This window comes from Triticum urartu, chromosome 2A (genome assembly GCF_056163025.1).
Source record: "Triticum urartu cultivar PI428250 chromosome 2A, HENAU_Tu73, whole genome shotgun sequence".
NCBI lineage: Eukaryota > Viridiplantae > Streptophyta > Magnoliopsida > Poales > Poaceae > Triticum > Triticum urartu.
In genome coordinates, this window is record NC_141874.1 from 155207656 (window position 1) to 155231630 (window position 23975).

The 23975-nt window shown below is 40.6% G+C and overlaps 2 protein-coding genes across 3 annotated transcripts; both read left to right on the forward strand.

The window, feature by feature from the left end:
• Positions 1-2089: 2089 nt before the first annotated feature.
• Positions 2090-6234, forward strand: LOC125536492 (eukaryotic peptide chain release factor subunit 1-3). Of its 2 annotated transcripts, none has more exons than XM_048699720.2 (3): positions 2090-2190; positions 4347-5785; positions 5878-6234. In XM_048699720.2, the coding sequence occupies exon 2, from the start codon at positions 4377-4379 to the stop codon at positions 5688-5690; it is 1314 nt and encodes a 437-aa protein (XP_048555677.1). In that variant the 5' UTR covers positions 2090-2190; positions 4347-4376; the 3' UTR covers positions 5691-5785; positions 5878-6234. The 2 variants fall into 2 exon arrangements, with proteins under 2 accessions (XP_048555677.1, XP_048555676.1); XM_048699719.2 differs by having other exon boundaries at positions 4347-5781.
• Positions 6235-8000: 1766 nt separating this feature from the next.
• Positions 8001-8859, forward strand: LOC125541324 (uncharacterized). The gene has a single exon (XM_048704768.2). The coding sequence runs from the start codon at positions 8318-8320 to the stop codon at positions 8597-8599; it is 282 nt and encodes a 93-aa protein (XP_048560725.1). The 5' UTR covers positions 8001-8317; the 3' UTR covers positions 8600-8859.
• The last annotated feature ends 15116 nt before the right edge of the window (positions 8860-23975 follow it).

Consider the following 23975-nt stretch of genomic DNA (forward strand, 5'->3'; position numbering starts at 1 on the left):
GGTGCTTGGCGACCTCACCGGTCAGTCGGTCACCGGGCAGCAATCCGTGGGGTGGGAGGAGACGATGATTCCTGACGTGGAGAAAGAGACGCGGGTGACGGGAACGGAAGGCCATATCGTCAGCGTAACCGCGTACCGGTGCCCGTTTGTCAGGGTGCTGATATCTGTCGCCTACAGCGAGATGAGAGGAATTCTCGCTGAAGGCGAACTCCATATTAGGCCAACCCATTATGCAGCTGACCAGCTACTCTCATTTTTTCTTTTTACTATATAATTACGCGTGCGTTGCAACGGGAGTATAAACATTCTAATAGATTAGCCCGTGACTGCATGTTTATTGTTATATTAATGCGCAGCCACGATTTACCTACCAATTTTTTTGTTAAGCACTTATTTCGTAAGAATTTAATGACGTACCAAAGAAAATATGTTCTTACTTTGGTAAGTTAATTAAACATGAGAGAATTGATTTCATTTTAGGGAAAAATCGACGGGAGAAAAATCAAAGATGAGAGAAAAATCAAAGATAAGAAGGAAAGAGGGGGATGTATATAAGTAAGGTTGGACGAAAGAGAGGTGAATGAGAACCTTGCATTCTTTTCTCATAGTAGACAAAGTTAATAAAACATGAGAGAATTGATTCCATTTTAGGGAAATTTCATGGGAGAAAAATCAGAAATGGGAGAAAAAAAATTAAAGACAAGGAAAGAGGGGGGCGTATATAATAAGAAAGGTTGGATGAAAAAGGGGTGAAATGGGAACCTTGCGTTCCTTTTAAGTAGTAGAGAAAATATTTCTTGTTTTCTTATAATTTATTTATATTTCTAGATATTCTATATTACAAAAGTATTCTACAAAACATTTATAAAATGTTGATGAGGCATTTGGAAAAATGTTAATAAAGCATTTGAAAATGTTAAATATCTATAGAAAAAATGTTGACTAAGTATTAAAAAATGATGAAAAAATTTGATCATGTATTTAAAAAGATGTTAATCAAGTATTTGATATCATGTTGAACATGTATTTGAAAAATGTTAATCAAGCATTTAAAAAATATTAAATACGAATAGAAAAAAATGTTGATCATTTATTAAAAAATGCTGAGTTATTTTGATCATGCATATAAAAATGTTAGTCAAGCATTTGAAAAATGTTGAACAAGTATATGAAAAATGTTAATCAAGCATTTGGATAAAATTTAAATGTGTATAAAATTGTCGATGATGTATTAAAAAACTTTAATCTTTTATTTGAAAATGTTAATAAAGCATTGATTTATTTTAAAAATATGTAAAACATATATTAAAAAATGTAATATATTATTCGAAAAATGTTAATCAAGGAAATGAAAAAAAGTAATAATATGTGTATAGGAAAAATGTTGACCATGTATTATTTTTTTAATTTTGTATTTAAAATATGGAATATATATTTAAAAAATGTATTATAAATATTCTAAAAAGTATACGGGAAAACAGTGAAAACCCGAGGGAAATCAAAAGGAAAACAGATTAAAAAAGGAAGAAACAATGAATACCGAAGAAAAAAGAAAGAAAAGAGAAAAACCATTGAAAACTAATAAAGAAGAAAATTAATAAAAAACCAGTAAAATGAAAAAAGAAACAAAGAAAAACCGGTGAAAAAACCCCCAAAAACTTTGTGGAAATCTGTTTTTTTTACTACAAGTTGTTCGCGGCCTACTAATCTAAAGTGAATCGCGTGAGATTACTGGCTAGCAGCACAACGAAGGAACAAGGAGATCTAGGGGTCAACCCGTTACTTTAGAGGTCAATGTGGGAGAAGCTACCATGTCGCTTAATGCAAGATATTGCTCCCGCGCGTTTTGTCACCGTGTTCGCTCCCAAAGCGCGGCCATAGATTTTTTTGTTAGGCCCACGACCCGAGAAGGTTAACCAGCCACCGGCCCAGCAGGCTGAGCATCGATCGTCTGACAAGAAACGGGCCTCCCAGGATGATGGGCTAAACGGCCCATCCTGCCGCGAGCTGGCTGCGGCGGGCCGATGCCGAGCTCTCTCACCAGGTGGTATAATAACACCGCGGAAACTATTATCGCTCTATATTCCCAAGCAGCCGACAGCCAGAGAGAGGAGAGGATTCCCCACCCAGCCAGCCGCGCGTGAAGTCGGCACTCCCCACCCCTCCCTCCGCCCCAACCCCTTCCCCTAGGTAACGAACCCTAACCCGATCCCGCTAGATTTCGTCGCGATTTGGTGCTCAATCCGTAGTTCTCGTGGTGCGACGTGTTCTGGTCCGATTTGCGTCCTGTTATTCGTTAATTTCCGGGGGGTTTCGTTTACCGATACTTCTCTAGCTCACGCGGTGATTGTGCTGTCTTGCGATTTTCGGGATCTGCGCGAGGCGAGCGCGCTGGCCGGATGTTTTTCTGCGATTTTGCGCGGTTTTCATCCGCGGGTTCTTCGGTGCGAGGCGATCGATCCGTGTTCCGTTTGGAGATTGCGTGCTGAGTGCATGGATTGATTGATTCGTTTGGATGTACGGAAGAAGAGTTAGGATGTTGGGGCAGAGTACTAAATACATGCGGGCTTAGATGATGATGCTTCTTCTTTTTCGAGTATATATGAGTTGCGTTTATTTCGATTCCACTTGTCCGGAGGGCCTTCCTGTTAGTGCCCACGATGTTAGTTAGTGTGCAATTTTACTAACGGGTAGGAGCTGCTCGTCTTGCTTTTGGGTGCATCCAAATTGTTTGTGTTTCTTTTCACATATATGCGTGCCAACTTATAATGCTTCAGCTTTGTAAAACTTAATAGTGTGTTGTTGCAATAGCTTGGGTGAGGATTCCCTGGAGTTATCTTAAACTCTACCAGTGGATTTCAGCACATCAAGATCATTGCTTACCTTGTATGGAATCCACCCAAGTTCTCCCCAGTCCACGCACGTCCCCTTCTTTCGCGCCCATGGACGATCTGCTCTTATCCTTGTCTCCACACCCCGACCCAGCTTCCCACTCCAGGATTCACTCTTGGTTGCACAGTTCCACTGCAAGTTAAATTATGACTAATTATCTGCGGTTTTGATTAGAAAGAAACGCAAGGTTTCTCCTTGTTCCAGAGTGCTTCTCCTGATCTGCTTATGAAGAGAAAGAGAGTTTGGTAATAAAGATGAAGAAGACCATGCCATCTACTAATTGGGTTGTAACGTTACTGGCATCCTCAACTCTGCCCGAGGCAACTCTCGAGTTTGCATACCTAATAGCTCTAACCTAATTAATACTTTGTTAAAGATGATTGTGTTGGATTGAACCGAGCGTTTATATGCTAGAAAGATTGTCATTTTTTTCTACTTAAGATCAACATTGTGCTTCATTCTCTTAGTTTATAGAGATCAAGTATTAAGTAGGTCAATGGAATTGCAATAACCTAAAGTCTATGCCATATTGCTTGACCAGATCTATCATTTACATTATAGACCACTTGGTCATAAAATATAAGGCTGCAGTCCATGTGTTTTAGTACTAAGTTATGCTTACTATGTTGTCCAACACATGACTGCTACTGTTTAGATTTTTGACTGTTGTGTTCTGCAGCCAGTTTTTCTAGATTATCCTAGGACCGCTCTTCATTTATTTCATACGTGTAGTTGCATGTTCTACCTTGTATCATCATAGTTTTATTATTACTGAATGACTTTTCAGATCTCAACTGTGCTTGGTTCTGTATGTTCTTCAGTTATTATGGGAATTATCTAGCTGCTTGAACTTTTTTTTTTCAAATATAGAAGGAATACTGTTCACATATGCTTTGCTGAACACTGTGCAACCAACCAATAGCTCTTCTTTATATGCTTATTAATTTTTTATATGTTGGCTGCAAAGTCTTGTCAAATATCTTAACATGGAATTCTCAACTCTGTTCACATATCAAATTTCTTGTGGGAAATTGTTTTGTTTGATGAACTTCCCTGCTTTGTACATTGCTTGCTATGTTTCAAGTATTGCCGCTTCCAGTAAACTAGTTTTGCTTCATTCCCTGTGTGCCGTGTTTAAAGTATGATGTTTCCTGTAAATTAGTTTCACTTACTACTATCTTTGATCAATTTTTTGTAATTAAGTGCTTGTGACTGTCGTTTCTTATTTGTACTATAATTTGGACCTTGCTGGCATAGTTGGGATATTGCAAACTCAACTTGGGCTAGCAATAACAATTAAATACCTACAGCATCTGCACTGAACATTTTACGAATTCCCTTATTTCATTTAGTTCATGAACAATTGTTTCTATGGGGCAACTGGGCCCATGGAAGTTTTTTTTTACCAAGGCCCTCATATTTCTGTTCGTGTGTGTGTGTGTGGCTGTCTACAGGTGAACTAGTCTTAGCCGGGCTCTATCAAGATGTCTGAGAGCCAGGAAACCGATAGGAACATTGAAATCTGGAAGATTAAAAAGCTAATCAAGGCACTGGAGTCTGCTAGAGGCAATGGCACAAGCATGATCTCTCTTATTATGCCTCCACGTGATCAGGTTTCTCGAGTGGCGAAGATGTTAGGCGACGAGTATGGTACTGCTTCAAACATCAAGAGTAGAGTCAATCGTCAATCAGTTTTGGGTGCCATCACCTCAGCTCAGCAGAGGCTGAAGCTTTACAACAGAGTTCCTCCCAATGGTTTGGTTCTCTACACTGGAACCATTGTTACTGATGATGGAAAGGAAAAGAAAGTTACTATTGATTTTGAGCCATTCAAGCCTATAAATGTCTCACTTTACCTTTGTGATAACAAGTTCCACACTGAGGCTTTAAATGAGCTGTTGGAATCTGATGACAAGTTCGGCTTCATTGTTATGGATGGTAATGGTACACTTTTTGGCACACTAAGTGGAAATACACGTGAAGTGCTTCACAAATTTACTGTTGATCTCCCAAAGAAGCATGGTAGAGGAGGGCAGTCAGCTCTACGTTTTGCTCGTCTTCGGATGGAAAAACGTCATAACTATGTCCGAAAAACTGCTGAGCTTGCTACTCAGTTTTTTATCAATCCAGCTACAAGTCAGCCTAATGTTTCTGGACTGATTCTTGCTGGTTCTGCTGATTTCAAGACAGAGCTGAGCCAATCTGATATGTTTGACCAGAGACTTCAAGCCAAGATACTTAATGTGGTTGATGTTTCTTATGGCGGCGAGAATGGGTTCAACCAAGCTATTGAGTTGTCAGCTGAGATTCTAGCAAATGTGAAGTTCATACAGGAGAAGAAGTTAATTGGCAAGTACTTTGAAGAGATCAGTCAAGATACTGGGAAGTATGTCTTTGGTGTTGATGACACTCTAAAGGCTCTTGAAATGGGTGCTGTTGAGACTCTGATAGTGTGGGAGAATCTTGACATCAACAGATATTCGCTGAAGCACAGTGTCTCTGGGGAAATTATTGTCAAACATTTGAACAAGGAGCAGGAAGCGGATCAGAGCAATTTCCGCGATAGTGAGACCAATGCCGAGTTGGAAGTTCAGGAAAAAATATCTCTGTTGGAGTGGTTTGCTAATGAATACAAGAAGTTCGGCTGTGCGCTTGAGTTTGTCACTAACAAGTCACAAGAGGGATCGCAGTTCTGCAGAGGATTCGGTGGCATTGGTGGTCTGCTGCGCTATCAGCTAGATATGCGGTCTTTTGACGAGGTTTCAGACGATGAAGGTTTGTATGAAGACTCTGATTAGCAATCAGCTAATCAAATGATTGTGCTGGCCCATGGAAGGACGCCACAGCTCGGTTTCGCTCAACTTACGCAAGAACACTTCAAAGGCAGCTGTATGTATGCACGTCTCGTCTTGACTATAAAGCTTTACAATTTTCTTGTTTCACAATATATTTGGTTTGTCTTACTGTTCCTCCCCTTGGTTTCAGATCCAGAGATTGATGGGCATGGGCCAGCCTCAAACTATGCCGAAGGAGTTCATGACCAGATGATTGAGATGCCATCATCATCATCATGGAAGTAACATTTCAAGACGTTAACCGGACTAAAAGCTCGTTATGCTTAGTTGTCGCTTTGTGCTTCTATATATTCAGTCGTTGTGTAGTGTCGGATGTCTGTTATCATGCATCTAGGGTTCTGAAGTCTAGTGTCTGCTTTTAATATTCAGCATCGTGAATGAACTCGTATAAATATTGTGTAATACTGTAGTAGTCTCTTGCTCCTGCAGTTTTTGCAACGAAGACATTGTTTTGCTATAAATATTCCCCCCGTCTTACTGTGATTTATCTTGTTGGTGCCGTAGGTGGTCCAGTTTTTATTTGCTTGACATTGTTTTGTCTTTGCCCTGCCCTGCACTTCCACAGTGCAGTTGCATCTTTCAAAACCTGGTTGAATAATTTTATCTATCCCAAATTGCAACCAACCCTTGGTTGCATTTCAAAAGAAGGTTGAACTTGGATCCACCCAAGGGGTTTTTTGTTATGAATTTTTGGTGGAAACCATGTTTGATGTGCTGACTGGTTCAATCTGTAAGTAGCAGTATCCGGTATGACTATGAGGGCGGTTCAGGAAGCGAGCTATCTTGCGATGACACGGGCACATTCGCCCGAGGCCTGAGGCCTGAGAGATGGGTCTTCTTCTTGCTAACGAGATGGGTTGCAATAGAATTCATGTAGAGGCAGATTGCTTGGAGGTTATTGATGTGATGCAGAACGGTGGGAATTCACTGGGCCCTGCAGCAGCCATCTATGAAGAGTGCTCCTTTTTAACTCATTATTATTTTTCTATAGTTTCTAATCATTGTCCCAAGGAGGTCAATATGGCAGCAGATGTGTTGTCTAGGAACTTGAAGAACTCTCGAACCATTGTTTGGACTCCCTCCGGTCCTTTTTAGTCCGCATATAAGTTCTGTCTGAAGTCAAAGCATATCTATTTTGATCGAATTTATAGAAAAAAATATTAACATTTACAATGCCAAATCAATTTTGTTAGATTCATTACGAAATGTAGTTTCATGTGATATATATTTGGTATAATAGATATTAATATTTTTTAATATGTATTTGGTCAAACTTTGCAAAGTTTAACTTGACCCAAATATAATATGCGGAGTAAAAAGGACCGGAGGGAGGAAGTTAGAGCCTTCGGATTTCTTTGTAGATGTACTCTCAAACGATTTATCTTTATTTACCCTTGAAATATAAACCGACGTGATGGCGTTCCCTAAAAAAAAGCAGTATCCGGTAGAAGCCCGGTAAAATGAGCCGGAGCAAGTCAAAAGTAACGCTGTCACGTCAGGGCGGGAAAAAAAATTATATGAGATCTGGTTTCACGGGCTAGTAGGTGAGACCCATCCTGATGGATGACACGCGACATTTCTCTGATTTCAAATAGAGGGTGGGGTAGATACTTTATGATTTATAAATGCTACGTGTCATCCATCAGGATGGGTTTCATATGCTAGCCTGTGAGACCTGGTCTCATATAATTCTTTTCCCCGAGCTGGCCTTCCATGTTCTCAAAACCACGTGTTTACCGTGCTTGTCGCTGAGATTTTCTATAGGAGTATTATTTATGGCTCATGTAGTGCACGTGGTTTGCGTGGACCGATATTTTCTGCAGAATCGACAGTGGGAAAGCAGCCGAGCGGATAGAATCTAGTACGTGACTCTCCGAGCGTCGCACCTGTGATCCTTGAACGCACGCAGGAGAGCTGCAGTTGGTCTCATCGGAAACCAGCCAGGGAAGGTTTAACGCAAGAGGGAAGGTCAAAAGAATGTCCGTGATTTGACTAGGTTCTTCCGGATATGAGTGCGCTTCTACAATTTTGCTAGCTCGCTGACGTAACCTAGTCCCATTTTGCTTTCGTGATCAATCAAATGATTGACCATAACAGAAGCTTTATTTACAGCGGTCCAACATAGACAACTACGTACCCCGTGCCTAAATAGGTGTGCTGCTACAAGGTCGTGCCCGATTTGGCAAACTTAACGAGACTCCGGAGAACACCGCCGGGTCGTCAGAAACAAGCGTCGGAACGGAACAATACCTAGTAACCACCCAGCACGACGAGGTAGGGAGACGAGGAAGGAAGAAGCTTCCTGGATCGCCGTCAGTCAAACGCACACCGGCAAGGGAAAGCGGAGCTGCGGCCGCGACCAGATAATCCCGCCCGCGCTCGCTCGCCCGCCGCCAGCCATCAGACGCACGCGCGCGCCCCGGCCGCTGGGCTCCATAAATAGGCCCCCAGTCTCCCACGTGACAGAAGCACAAGCTAACAACAAGTTCAAACGAGAATATCCAGCGCAGGAACAGCAGCCGGAGGAAGAAGAAGAAGGAAGGAGAGTGTATTTTTGTATTGTTTGAGCGATGGAAGGGCTGATCCCGTTCGTGATCGACGCGATCAGGAAGAGCCACGGGAGGGACAGCTACCGCTGCGCCTCGTCGGACGGCAGCTCCCACGGCGGCAGCGGCAGCAGGCGGCACCTCATGGACTACCGGGAGCTGCCGGCCGGAGCGGCCGACGCCGACGCCAGCCGCTACCAGGGCCCGTGGTCGGAGTTTATCCAGGCGCCGGCCGACGTGCGTCCTTCCGAGGAGCACGCCCGGCCGGCCGCCGTGGTGTCCGGGCCGGCTTATCGCTGGAAATGAGCACGTACGCACGCAGGCGGTGCCTTTCAAAGTCTCAAGGCGCTTTCGCTTAGTTGTTAATTACAGCTGTTGGATTGGTTTTGTTCATTGTTTTTGCCTTTAGGCATGTAAGGAGGGGATTTCGTGATTTCGTGTGGCGAGCGTCAAAGGGCGTCTTAACGTACACATTTGCCGTGTGTCATTGCTTTTCAGTGCGTTCAAACATGTGTGTATAAATATGTTTGTCAAATAAAATGAAAGAACAACGGATTGGTGATTCAGTCGTCAATCACTGTGTGTGTATCTGATTTCATAAGCCAGAAAATAGCTTGTGCACCTCGCGCATGCAGGCTCTGCTGGTCTCTCGCATTTACCGACACTGTTGGTCAGAATTCGAACAGAGTTATCTTGGACACTGCAGGCGCCCGTAGGATCTGCCCACGCAGAGGAAATTCTTGTTGCAAGGATCGACCCTTCTTTTTCTGATGAAACACTGCCCCGCGGACTGCTCCTGTACCCGTGGAATCGCTGGAGCCGACGTTACTCGGGCTCTGTTTCTTCTACGTGCATGCCCATGCAGCGCCGCAGGCTCAACTGCTCATCGCCGTTTACCCGTCTGCGGCGGCGCAGTACGTACGTACCTACTGACGTCCGACGAGCAGGTGTAAATTGTGTGCAAATTGTATCATTATTGTTTAAAATTCCTTTCTTCTTAAAGGGTGGTACTAATGCCACTATACTTGATTTCTTCTTAGGAAAACTTATTTTTATTTTTGTGTTTGTAAGTAAGTATACACACAAGTATGATACACCATGTGTGTAGATTATAGTAGAGAGCTAAAATTGCACCGTATATGCTTTCTTTTTGCATATTACAAAAGTGCAATTTCAGGGCATACTGTGTGCAAGTTATTTTATAATTTTCTTTCTTCTTAAAGGGTTTTATTTTCCCTTAGAAAACTTCCTTATTTTATTTTTGTTTGTTCTTTCTTCTTAAAGGTTTCCATTCTTACATAGAAAACTTCATTATTTTGTTATAGTTTTAGTTTTTGTATTTTTTTCTTAAAGGGTTTCATTCGTCCATAGAAAACTTCGTTATTTTGTTTTGTCTTAGTATGTTATTTTCTTTCTTCTTAAAGGGTTTCATTCTTCCCTAGAAAACATCATTATTTTGTTTTTGTGAAAATTCCACTATTATAAGCTTATTTTTGCATATCATAAAAACGCGCAATATCTGCGTATGTTGTGTGCAAGTTTGTTCATTATTTGTTTTAATGTGTTTCATTTTGTTCTTCTTAGAGGGTACTACCAATGCGACTAGTTGATTCTCCCTTAGAAAACTTTATATTTTGATTTTATTTTAGTTTTTATTTCATTTCTAACCATATCAAAGGGTGATACTTATGCCACTAATTCATTCTCCCTTCGAAAACTTCATTTTATTTGGTTTAAGTTTTTATTTCATTGTCCTTCTTCTTTAAGAGTAATATCGATGCAACCAAGTCATTCCCTCTTAGGAACCTTTTTTTGAGACAGTTCCACTATTATATGTTTCTTCTTGCATATTATAAAGATTGCAATTCTTTTGTAAATTGTGTAAAATAATTGTCAGTATTTATTTTATCTTCATTTTCTTTCCTCTTAAAGGGTACTACTAACACCACTAATTCACTATTCCTTAGAAAACTTCATATTTTGATTTTGTTTGAGTTTTTATTTCATTTTTCTTCTTGAAGGACAATACCAATGTGTTTAATTCATTCCTTCTTATAAAAAAATTATTGCAGAATTACACTAGTATATGCTTATTATTGCATATTATTTAAAACACAATTTATTTGTAAATTATGTGCAAAAATTTTCATTGTTTTTTTATTTTAGTTTTCATTTTATTGTCTTCTTAAAGAGTATTACCATTGCCTCTAATTTATTCCTCTTTACAAAGCCTTTTTTGTTTTTGTTTTTATGTTAGTTTAGTAGCATAGGATAGTCAAAACCTGGTGTGTGGCCTTCTGTCCAAGGCCTGACTTTGTTCTGATCCAAAAAGAGTAATCTATCATGAGATCAAAACTTTCAATAGAATAAAATTCAGTGACGATGTTGCCTTTTTGTATTGTCATAGGATGGGACTGTAGTAAATAGCCCATGAACGTGCAGTCTTTGGTGTTGATAACACTCCCAGGCAGGTTTGGCTGAATGCTTTGCTAGCTGCTGTACGCATGAGTTTGGGGCTTTGGGCAGCACATTTGGACGTTTGGTGGCCCTGAAAGTTAACAATATATATTTTTCTCTGGCCTAAGAAAAATTGACTGGCTCAAATTATATTTTCAGTCGATCGGCCGTTAGTCGCTCTCTACTAAAGCTCCCTACTAAAAGAGAAGAAAAAGGGGAGGCAAAGACACAGAGCCTTTGGTACATAAATCGCCGGATGTGTATCGCCATCTGCAGATCTGACACACGTGACATACACACGAATAGAGAATGCAGAAATATCCACTACTAGCGCTGCATCACAATGCTACTAGAACATCATGAAAAAGCGAACCAATCTATAGTTGGATTGTTAGGAGGACAGTGGTATTCCCAGCTCACCAGAGTTTAAGTCCTAGTGCTCACATTTAACCTGGATTTATTTCAGGATGAGTAAAATGCATCGGTGGTCACTGAACTTGTCGTGTACGCCCTTTTTGGTCACTGTACTTAAGAATACAATCAATACGGTCACTAAATACGAGTTGTTATGATTATACGGTCACCGTCTCTTCATATAGCTTCGTATTTTTTTGAGTTGACCGGTCAAACAGTTTGAATGATGCCTTGTCAGCTCTCTTTTTTTTCTCTATGGACGCAGACCCCACTTGTCTGTGAGTGGAAGAAAGAAATAGAGGCAAAATAAAATAGTGACATAGTGTGGAATCAAACCCCAAACATAGCGATAGGATGTCAGCAAGCTAGCCCGCTGTGCTCATCTCTCTTTGTGTCTAAACTAGAGAAAGCAATCCTGCTGTAACATTATGCATTCACGTGACAGCCATGACACGTCGTTTGTTGCTTGCTGTGCATGCATGCTGTGCTTGAGCTTGTATGGGTACGTGCATATTTGTGATTGTGTGCGTATGCGTATTGTGCGTGCTTGTGATATTTGTGTACAAGATGGGTGTGTGCGTGCTTGTGTTGTATGTGTGCGATCTGTGTGAGCACGTACAAGGAGAAGACGTTGAGGAAGGAGAAGTCAGGGGCCGCGACGGCTGCACATGCGCCCCGAGCAGAGAGCATGTAGCGTGAGCTCCCAGCCTTGTTCACATGCATATGGCCTCGTTTCTATTTCTTGCATATAGGTAGCTCGCCGCTATGTAAGCGTTGGTGGGATGGCACGAAACCAAGGTATGCATGGCTGCTTAGTATGCAATTGGAAAGTACCTATTGAATGGCGCACCCGTTAGTTCGATCATGAGGTACACTAGGATGTTTCGGCTGACTTGAAACAATCCCAATATAAGAGAAAAAAATACCACAAAACTTGAACGTAGCGGCAAAAAATTCTCTCAAACACTTCGTGTGCGTTGCATCTACACAACGTTTTCATGCATATCTTCAGTTTAAAATTGGTAAAATTCAGCTCAAAAAAATTGCTAAAATTGCCGTATACTGTGTGTGCACTATGTGCATGCACACTAATCTATATCTATATCTATACCAATATAAAAGATTCAAATGTGCAGATCCAAACTATCTCGACCGTCAAATCATGTTATCTAGCGGTTCAAATTGCTCCAATGTTGAGCATCAAACACGTTTAGGCCTTGTACAATGGGAGGTGCTTAAGGGAGGTGCTTAGAGAAATAAATCAGACTTTTCTTAAGCACCGGTGCTTATTTGTACAGGGTAGACGCTTAACTAAGCGTCTCTCCTGTAGAAATAGGCACCGGTGCTTCAGAAAATCTCGGTTTATTTTTCTAAGCACCCCTCTAAGCATCTCCCATTGTACAAGGCCTTATAACACTCTAATTACCCAGTACCCACCACTGCCATTGGTTATAAACGCGTTTTGACTCAACGCTATCCCTTAAAATCTGTCATGTAATTAACATCCTACCATTCCCGTGAAAAAGTAATTGATATCTTACCAAATACCAACATGCAACAAATATATCTTACCTAAACGTGCAACTAATATCCTACACAATATAATCGTGCATTGCAGGTACATTATTACTAGTGTATAATAAGGAATCATGACGGTTGTTATAAGTGTACACTGTTTAGGGTTCGAATCCCCACCGCGTCACTATTTTATTTTGCCTATGTCGGTACAAAGAAAAAAATGAGCCGAGGAGGCATCATTCAAACTGTTTAACCGGTCAACTCAACAAATATGAAGATATATAATGTGAAAGTGACCGTGTAATCACCGCAACTCGTATTTAATGACCATATTGACCATATTCTTGAGTACAGTGACCAAAGTGAACATACACGACAAGTCCAGTGACCACCAATGCATTTTACTTTTTCAGGATTTCCGACGATGCACATTCAGTGAGAGGAGATGTTCCTGTTAATTACGAGGTGGCTATGGTGACTTCGTAAAATTTTAAGATGATATGTCAGTTCAGTCTCTCGAAAGTGCTTATAGAGATAGAGTGTGTATGCATTCATAAAAATGAGTATATGCATGTATATACGAGCGCTTGCGTCTGTGCTGTGATAAAAGAACACCATGAAAAGTCGAACACCAACATATGTGCGGACCAAAATCGATGAATTGATTGCACGAACCAAAATCGTCAAAGCGTATCTTTCGTGCCAAAAACAAAAACACAAGACACCTACATATACGTACAAACGCGTTGCCTCGAGGTACACCAACACCACCGTATGTGCAGATGCACGCACGTCTAAATCCTCTTGCGTGTGGCGCACCCCTTGCCATTGCCATGCGTGATGACCCACAAGTATAAGAGATTTATCGTAGTCCTTTCGATAAGTAAGAGTGTCGAACCCAACAAGGAGTACAAGAAAATGATAACCGGTTTTCGACAAGGTATTGTTTGCAAGCACTGGAATTATCGATAACAAATAGTTGTGTGATAAGGTAATTCGTAACGGGTAACAAGTAATAAAAATAAATAAGGTGCCGCAAGGTGGCCCAATCCTTTTTGTAGCAAAGTTCAAACCTGGACGAACTCTTATATAAAGTAAAGCACTCCCGAGGACACATGGGAATTGTTGCATGTGAGTTTTCATCATGCTCATATGATTCGGGTTCGTTACTTTGATAATTTGATATATGGGTGGACCGGTGCTTGGGTGCTGCCCTTCCTTGGACAAGCCTCCCACTTATGATTAACCCCTCTCGCAAGCATCCGCAAATACAAAAGAAGAATTAAGGTAAACCTAACCATAGCATGAAACATATGGATTCAAATCAGCCCCTTACGAAGCAATGCATAAACTAAGGTTTAAGCTTCTGTCACTCTAGCAACCTATCATCTACTTATTACTTCCCAATGCCTCCCCCTAGACCCAAATAATGGTGAAGTGTCATGTAGTCGACGTTCACTTAACACCACTAGAGGAGAGACAACATACATCTCATCAAAATATCGAACGAATACCAAATTCACATGATTACTTATAACAAGACTTCTCCCATGTCCTCGGAAACAAACGTAAATACTCACAAAGCATATTTATGATCAAGATCGGAGGAGTATTAATTATCATTAAGGATCTGAAAATATAATCTTCCACCGGATAAACCAACTAGCATCAACTACAAAGAGTAATTAACACTACTAGCAACTCACGGGTACCAATCTGAGGGTTTGAGACAAAGATGGAATACAAGAGACGAACTAGGGTTTGAGAGGAGATGGTGCTGGTGAAGATGTTGATGGAGATTGACCCCCTCTCGATGAGAGGATCGTTGGTGATGACGATGGCTTCGATTTCCCCCTTCCGGAGGAATGTTTCCCCGACAGAATAGCTCCACCGGAGCCCTAGATTGGTTCTGCCCAGGTTCCGGCTCGAGACGGCGGCACTTCGTCCCGAAAGCTTCCTTTTGATTTTTTTCAGGTCAAAACACACCATATAGGAGAAGATGGGCGTTGGAGGCCTCCCAGGGGGCCCACAATGACGGGGGTGATGCGGCTTGAAGCTACGTCGGTATTTCCCCAAAGAGGAAGGGATGATGCAGCACAACGACGATAGGTATTTCCCTCAGTGATGAGACCAAGGTTATCAAACCAGTAGGAGAACCAAGCAACACTACGTAAACATCACCTGCGCACAAATAACAAATACTCGCAACCGGACGTGTAAAAGGGGTTGTCAATCCTTTTCGGGTAACGGCGCCAGAAATTGGCAAATGGACGTGAGAGAGTAGTAAATATTGATAGATCGAACACCAAATAAAATAAATTGCAGCAAGGTATTTTTATATTTTTGGTTTAATAGATCTGAAAATAAAAGGAAAATAAAGTAGATCGCAAAGGCAAATAATATGAGAAAGAGACCCGGGGGCCGTAGGTTCCACTAGTGGCTTCTCTGGAGAAAAATAGCAAATGGTGGGTAAACGAATTACTGTTGGGCAATTGATATAACTTCAAATAATCATGACGATATCCAGGCAATGATCATTACACAGGCATCACGTCCAAGATTAGTAGACCGACTCATGCCTGCACCTACTACTATTACTCCACACATCGACCTCTATCCAGCATGCACTACTGTATTAAGTTCATGGAGAAACGGAGTAATGCAATAAGAACGATGACATGATGTAGACAAGATCTATTTATGTAGAAATAAACCCCATCGTTTTATCCTTACTAGCAACGATACATACGTGTCGGTTCCCCTTCTGTCACTGGGATCAAGCACCGTAAGATTGAACCCACTACAAAGCACCTCTTCCCATTGCAAGATAAATGGATCAAGTTGGCCAAACAAAACCTAAATATCGGAGAAGAAATACGAGGCTATAAGCAATCATGCATATAAGAGATCAAAGAAACTCAAATAACTTTCATGGATAAAAAGATAGATCTGATCATAAACTCAAAGTTCATCTGATCCCAACAAACACACCGCGAAAAGAGTTACATCATATGGATCTCCAAGAGACCATTGTATTGAGAATCAAACGAGAGAGAGGAAGCCATCTAGCTACTAGCTACGGACCCGAAGGTCTACAAAGAACTACTCACGCATCATCGGAGAGGCAAGTGGTGAATCCCTCTGTGATGGTGTCTAGATTGGATCTGGTGGTTCTGGACTCTGCGGCGGCTGGAATTGATTTTCGTCGACTCCCCTAGGGTTTCTGGAATATTGGGGAATTTCTAGAGCAAAGAGGCGGTCTGGGGGCACCCGAGGTGGGCAGAACCCACCAGGGCGCTCCTGGGCCTCCAGGCGCACCCTGGTGGGTTGTGCTCCCCCCGGAGCACCCCCAGGTGCTTTTCCGACCCATTGGATGTATTCTGGTAAAAAATCCACAAAACGTTTTGCTATGTTTGGACTCCGTCTGGTATTGATTACCTGTGATGTAAAAAACATGCAAAAACACCCAATACAATGGTAAATTGTATAGGTGCACTAGTTCGGCGAAGAGATGGTGATACAAGTGCAATATGGATGGTAGATATAGGTTTTTGTAATCTGAAAATATAAAAACAGCAAGGTAGAAAGTGGTAAAAGTGAGCGTAAACGGTATTGCAATGCTAGGCAAGGCCTAGGGTTCATACTTTCACTAGTGCAAATTCTCTCAACAAGGATAACATAATTAGATCATATAACAATCCCTCAACATGCAACAAAGAGTCACTCCAAAGTCACTAATAGCGGAGAATAGACGAAGAGATTACTGTAGGGTACGAAACCACCTCAAAGTTATTCTTTTCGGTCAATCCATTGGGCTATTCCTATAAGTGTCACAAACAGCCCTAGAGTTCGTAGTAAAATAACACCTTAAGACACAAATCAACCAAAACCCTAATGTCACATCGATACTCCAATGTCACCTCAAGTATCCGCGGGTATGATTATACGATATGCATCACACAATCTTAGATTCATCTATTCAACCAACACAAAGAACTTCAAAGGGTGCCCCAAAGTTTCTACCGGAGAGTCAAGACGAAAACGTGTGCCAACACCTATGCATAGATTCCCAAGGTCACGGAACCCGCAAGTTGATCATGAAAACATACATCAAGTGAATCAATAGAATACCCCATTGTCACCACGGGTATCCCACGCAAGACATACATCAAGTGTTCTCAAATCCTTAAAGACTCAATCCGATAAGATAACTTCAAAGGGAAAACTCAATTCATCACAAGGAGATACCGGGGGAGAAACATCGTAAGATCCAACTATAATAGCAAAGCTCGCGGTACATCAAGACCGTGCCATATCAAGAACACGAGAGAGAGAGAGAGATCAAACACATAGCTACTGGTACATACCCTCAGCCCCGAGGGTGAAGTACTCCCTCCTTGTCATGGAGAGCGTCGGGATGATGAAGATGGCCATCGGTGATGGATCCCCCCTCCGACAGGGTGCCGGAACAGGGTCCCGATGGTTTTTGGTGGCTACGGAGGCTTGCGGCGGCGGAACTCGCGATCTAGGTTTCTTTTCAGGGGTTTCTCTATTTATAGGAATTTTTGGCGTCGGTCTCACGTCAGGGGGTCTCCGAGTCGTCCACGAGGCAGGGGGGCGCGCCCAGGGGGTAGGGCGTGCCCTCCACCCTCGTGGATGGCTCAGGACTCTTCTGGCCCAACTATTTTACTCCGGGGACTTCTTTTGGTCCATAAAAAATCATCAACAATTGGCACGTCAATTGGACTCCGTTTGGTATTCCTTTACTGTAAAACTCAAAAACAAGGAAAAAACAGAAACTGACACTGGGCTCTAGGTTAATAGGTTAGTCCCAAAAATCATATAAAATAGCATATAAATGCATATAAAACATCCAAGATGGATAATATAATAACATGGAACAATAACAAATTATAGATACATTGGAGACGTATCAAGCATCCCCAAGCTTAATTCATGCTCGTCCTTGAGTAGGTAAATGATAAAAACAATTTTTTTGATGTGGAATGCTACATAACATATTCATCCATGTAATTCTATTTATTGTGGCAAGAATATTCATATCCATAAGATTCAAAACAAAAGTTTAATATTGACATAAAAATAATAATACTTCAAGCATACTAACAAGGCAATTATGTCTTCTCAAAATAACATGGCCAAAGAAATCTTATCCCTACAAAATCATATAGTCTGGCTATGCTCCATCTTCATCACACAAAATATTCAAATCATGCACAACCCCGATGACAAGCCAAGCAATTGTTTCATACTTTTGATGTTCTCAAACTTTTTCAACTTTCACGCAATACATGAGCATGAGCCATGGACATAGCACTATAGGTGGAATAGGCGGTGGTTGTGGATAAGACAAAAAGAAGGAGATAGTCTCACATCAACTAGGCGTATCAATGGGCTATGGAGATGCCCATCAATAGATATCAATGTGAGTGAGCAGGGATTGCCATGCAACGGATGCACTAGAGCTATAAGTGTATGAAAGCACAAAAAGAAAACTAAGTGGGTGTGCATCCAACTTGCTTGCCCATGAAGACCTAGGGCATTTGAGGAAGCCCATCGTTGGAATATACAAGCCAAGTTCTATAATGAAAAATTCCCACTAGTATATGAAAGTGACAACATAGGAAACTCTCTATCATGAAGATCATGATGCTACTTTGAAGCACAAGTGTGGTAAAAGGACAGTAGCATTGCCCCTTCTCTCTTTTTCTCTCATTTTTTTTGTTTTTTTGGGCCTTCTCTTTTTTGGCCTTTTTTATTTCCTCACATGGGACAATGCTCTAATAATGAAGATCATCACACTTTTATTTACTTACAACTCAAGAATTACAACTCGATACTTAGACCAAAATATGACTCTATATGAATGCCTCCGGCGGTGTACCGGGATGTGCAATGAATCAAGAATGACATGTATGAAAGAATTATGATCGGTGGCTTTGCCACAAATACAATGTCAACTACATGATCATGCAAAGCAATATGACAATGATGGAGCGTGTCATAATAAACGAAACGGTGGAAAGTTGCATGGCAATATATCTCAGAATGGCTATGGAAATGCCACAATAGGTAGGTATGGTGGCTGTTTTGAGGAAGGTTTATGGTACCGGCGAAAGTTGCGCGGTACTAGAGAGGCTAGCAATGGTGGAAGGATGAGAGTGCGTATAATCCATGGACTCAACATTAGTCATAAATAACTCACATACTTATTACAAAAGTCTATTAGCTATCGAAACAAAGTACTACACGCATACTCCTAGGGGGATAGATTGGTAGGAAAAGACCATCGCTTGTCCCTGACCGCCACTCATAAGGAAGACAATCAAAAAATATCTCATGCTCCAACTTCGTTACATAACGGTTCACCATACGTGCATGCTACGGGACTCACACACCTTAACACAAGTATTTCTCAAATTCACAACTACTCACTAGCATGACTCTAATATCACCATCTTCATATCTCAAAACAATCATAAGGAATCATACTTCTCATAGTATTCAATGCACTTTATATGAAAGTTTTTATTATATCCCTCTTGGATGCCCATCATATTAGGACTAAATTCATAACCAAAGCAAACTGCCATGCTGTTTAGAGACTCTCGAAATGATATAAGTGAAGCATGAGAGTTCAACAATTTCTTCAAAATGAAACTACCGCCATGCTCTAAAAAGATATAAGTGAAGCACTAGAGCAAACGACAAACTACTCCAAAAGATATAAGCGAAGCACAGTGAGTAGTTGAATAATTATGTAACTATGTGAAGACTCCTTCTCATAAATAAAATTTCAGATCTTAAGTACTTTATTCAAACAGAAAGCAAAAAAAATGACATTGCAAGGATAGCACATATCATGTGAAGAAGCAGAAACTTAGGCTCAACCGAGGCTAACCGATGATTGTTGATGAAGAAAGGTGGGATGCCTACCGGGGCATCCCCAAGCTTAGATGCTTGAGACTTCTTGAAATATTAATTAGGGATGCCTTCGGCATCCCCAAGCTTGAGCTTTTGTGTCTCCTTAATTCCTCTCATATCACAGTTTCCTGGAATCTTAAAAACTTCATGCACACAAAACTCAACAAGAACTCGTGAGATAAGTTAGTATAAATCAATGCAAAACTTATCATTCTCTACTGTAGAAAATCACTAAAATTATAATTTGACATTGCATACTAAATGCCTCTGCATTTTTAATAGTCCTATCCTCAAATAGAATCATTAAACAAGCAAACATATGCAAACAATGCAATCATAACAGCAATCTGTCTAAACAGGATAGTCTATAAAGAATGCAAGAGGAATCATACTTCTTTAACTCCAAAAATTCTGAAAAATTACCACACTGTAGATAATTTGTTGTTACTCACTGTGTAAAATTTCAAGATTTTATCATGTTCTGACTATTCACAAATATTCAAAACATAACAACAAACTTTCTGTTTTTAAAACAGCAACACATGGACTTGCAAAATAAGCATGGTAAAGGCTATACTTGACCTTTTTATTGAAGTAAAGGATGCAAAATATTACTATAAATAACAGAAAGAAAATCCTAATAAAAGAAAATGACGCTCCAAGCAAAACACATATCATGTGGTTAATAAAAATATAGCTCCAAGTAAGGTTACCGATGAACGAAGACGAAAGAGGGGATGCCTTTCAGGGCATCCCCAAGCTTAGGCTCTTGGTTGTACTTGAATATTACCTTGGGGTTCCTTGGGCATCCCCAATCTTAGGCTCTTGCCACTCCTTATTCCTTAGTCCATCGAATCTTTACCCAAAACTTGAAAACTTCACAACACAAAACTTAACAGAAAACTCGTAAGCTCCGTTAGTATAAGAAAGCAAATCACCACTTAGGTACTGTCAAGACAAGATTCATAATTTTTCTCACATGATGCCTACTGTATCATACCATTACTACAATTTATATTAAGCAATATAAGCCATAGAAACTAGAAAACAAGCAAACTATGCATCGAAAACAGAATCTGTCAAAAACAGAACAGTCTGTAGTAATCTGTAACTCTGGAATACTTCTGTAACTCCCAAAATCCTGAGAAATTAGGAAGTCCTAGTAAATTTTTTATTAATATTGTGCAAAAATAATCAGTATTTTATCACGCTTCTGTTAAAAATGAGAATTGTTTACCTGAGCGCAAACATTTCTGTTTTTCAGCAAGATCAAATCAACTATCACCGTAAGCCCTCCCAAAGGTCTTACTTGGCACTTTATTCAAACAAAAGCTATAAAACATGATTACTACAGTAGCTTAATCATGTGAACACACAAAAATAGTAGGGGTAAATATTTGGTTGTCTCCCAACAAGCGCTTTTCTTTAATGCCTTTTTAGCCAGGCATGACGATTTCAATGATGCTCACATAAAAGATAAGAACTGAAACATAAAGAGAGCATCATGAAGAATATGACTAGCACATTTAAGTCTAACCCACTTCCTATGTATAGGGATTTTGTGAGCAAACAACTTTTGGGAACAAGAATCAACTAGCATAGGAAAGCAAAATAAGCATAACTTCAAGATTTTAAGCACATAGAGAGGAAACTTGATATTATTGCAATTCCTACGAGCATATATTCCTCCCTCATAATAATTTTCAGTAGCATCATGAATTAATTCAACAATATAACCAGCACCTAAAGCATTCTTTTCATGATCTACAAGCATAGAAAATTTACTACTCTCCACACAAGCAAATTTCTTCTCATGAATAGTAGTGGGAGCAGACTCAACAAACTAACTATCATGTGAGGCATAATCCAATTGAAAGTTAAAATCATGATGACAAGTTTCATGGATATCATTATTGTTTATAGCATATGTGTCATCACAATAATCATCATAGATAGGAGGGATGCTTTCATCATAATAAATTTGCTCATCAAAACTTGGGGGACAAAAAATATCATCTTCATCAAACATATCATCCCCAAGCTTGTGGATTTGCATATCATTAGCATCATGGATATTCAAAGAATTCATACTAACAACATTGCAATCATGCTCATCATCTAAAGATTTAGCGCCAAACATTTTAATGCATTCTTCTTCTAACACTTTGGCACAATTATCAGAATCCTTATTTTCACGAAAGATATTAAAAAGATGAAGCATATGAGGCACCCTCAATTCCATTTTCTGTAGTTCTTTTTTAAAAACTAAACTAGTGATAAAGCAAGAAACTAAAAGATTCAATTGCAAGATCTAAAGATATACCTTCAAGCACTAACCTCCCCGGCAACGGCGCCAGAAAAGAGCTTGATGTGTACTACACAACCTTATTCTTGTAGACGCTGTTGGGCCTCCAAGTGCAGAGGCTTGTAGGACAGTAGCAAATTTCCCTCAAGTGGATGACCTAAGGTTTATCAATCCGTGGGAGGCGTAGGATGAAGATGGCCTCTCTCAAACAACCCTGCAACCAAATAGCAAAGAGTCTCTTGTGTCCCCAACACACCCAATACAATGGTAAATTGTATAGGTGCACTAGTTCGGTGAAGAGATGGTGATACAAGTGCAATATGGATGGTAGATATATGTTTTTGTAATCTGAAAATATAAAAACAGCAAGGTAGCAAGTGGTAAAAGTGAGCGTAAAAGGTATTGCAATGCTAGGAAACAAGGCCTAGGGTTCATACTTTCACTAGTGCAAATTCTCTCAACAAGGATAACATAATTAGATCATATAACAATCCCTCAACATGCAACAAAGAGTCACTCCAAAGTCACTAATATCGGAGAACAAACGAAGAGATTATTGTAGGGTACAAAACCACCTCAAAGTTATTATTTCCGATCAATCCATTGGGCTATTCCTATACGTGTCACAAACAGCCCTAGAGTTCGTAGTAAAATAACACCTTAAGACACAAATCAACCAAAACCCTAATGTCACCTAGATACTCCAACGTCACCTTAAGTATCCGTGGGTACGATTATACGATATGCATCACACAATCTTAGATTCATCTATTCAACCAACACAAAGAACTTCAAAGAGTGCCCCAAAGTTTCTACCAGAGAGTCAAGACGAAAACGTGTGCCAACACCTATGCATAGATTCCCAAGGTCATGGAACCCGCAAGTTGATCACCAAAACATTCATCAAGTGAATCAATAGAATACCCCATTGTCACCACGGGTATCCCACGCAAGACATATATCAAGTGTTCAAATCCTTAAAGACTCAATCCGATAAGATAACTTCAAAGGGAAAACTCAATTCATCACAAGGAGATAGAGGGGGAGAAACATCATAAGATCCAACTATAATAGCAAAGCTCGCGGTACATCAAGATCGTGCCATATCAAGAACATGGGAGAGAGAGATGAAACACATAGGTACTGGTACATACCCTCAGCCCCGAGGGTGAACTACTCCCTCCTCATCATGGAGAGCGCTGGGATGATGAAGATGGCCACCGGTGATGGATCCCCCGTCCGACAGGGTGCCGGAACAGGGCCCCGATTGGTTTTTTGTGGCTACAGAGACTTGCGGCGGCGGAACTCCCGATCTAGGTTTCTTTTTGGGGGTTTCTGTATTTATAGGAATTTTTGGCGTCGGTCTCACGTCAGGGGGGGGGGGGTATCTGAGTCGTCCACAAGGCAGAGGGCGCGCCCTCAACCCTCGTGGATGGCTCGGGACTCTTCTAGCCCAACTATTTTACTCCGGGGGCTTCTTTTGGTCAATAAAAAATCATCAAAAATTGGCTCCTCAATTGGACTCCGTTTGGTATTCCTTTTCTGTAAAACTCAAAAACAAGGAAAAACAGAAACTGGCACTGGCACTGGGATCTAGGTTAATAGGTTAGTCCCAAAAATCATATAAAATAGCATATAAATGCATATAAAACATCCAAGATGGATAATATAATAGCATGGAACAATCAGAAATAATAGATATGTTGGAGACGTATCAGGCGCGCCCTCCACCCTTGTGGCTAGCTAGTGGCCCCCTCTGCTATTTTATTCGTCCAATATTTCTTATATATTCCAAAAACATTCTCCGTGAAGTTTCAGGACTTTTGAAGTTGTGCACAATAGGTCTCTAATATTTGCTCCTTTTCTAATCCAGAATTCCAGCTGCCGGCATTCTCCCTCTTCATGTAAACCATATAAAATAAGAGAAAAAGGCATAAGTATTGTGATATAGTGCGTAATAACAGCCCATAATGCAATAAATATCAGTATAAAAGCATGATGCAAAATGGACGTATCAATGCGTATCGTCGCAACAAGCGTTTC

Excerpts from the sequence above, each read along its gene's own strand:
- LOC125536492 (XM_048699720.2), top strand. The coding sequence starts at position 4,377 with ATGTCTGAGAGCCAGGAAACCGATAGGAACATTGAAATCTGGAAGATT.
- LOC125541324 (XM_048704768.2), top strand. The coding sequence starts at position 8,318 with ATGGAAGGGCTGATCCCGTTCGTGATCGACGCGATCAGGAAGAGCCAC.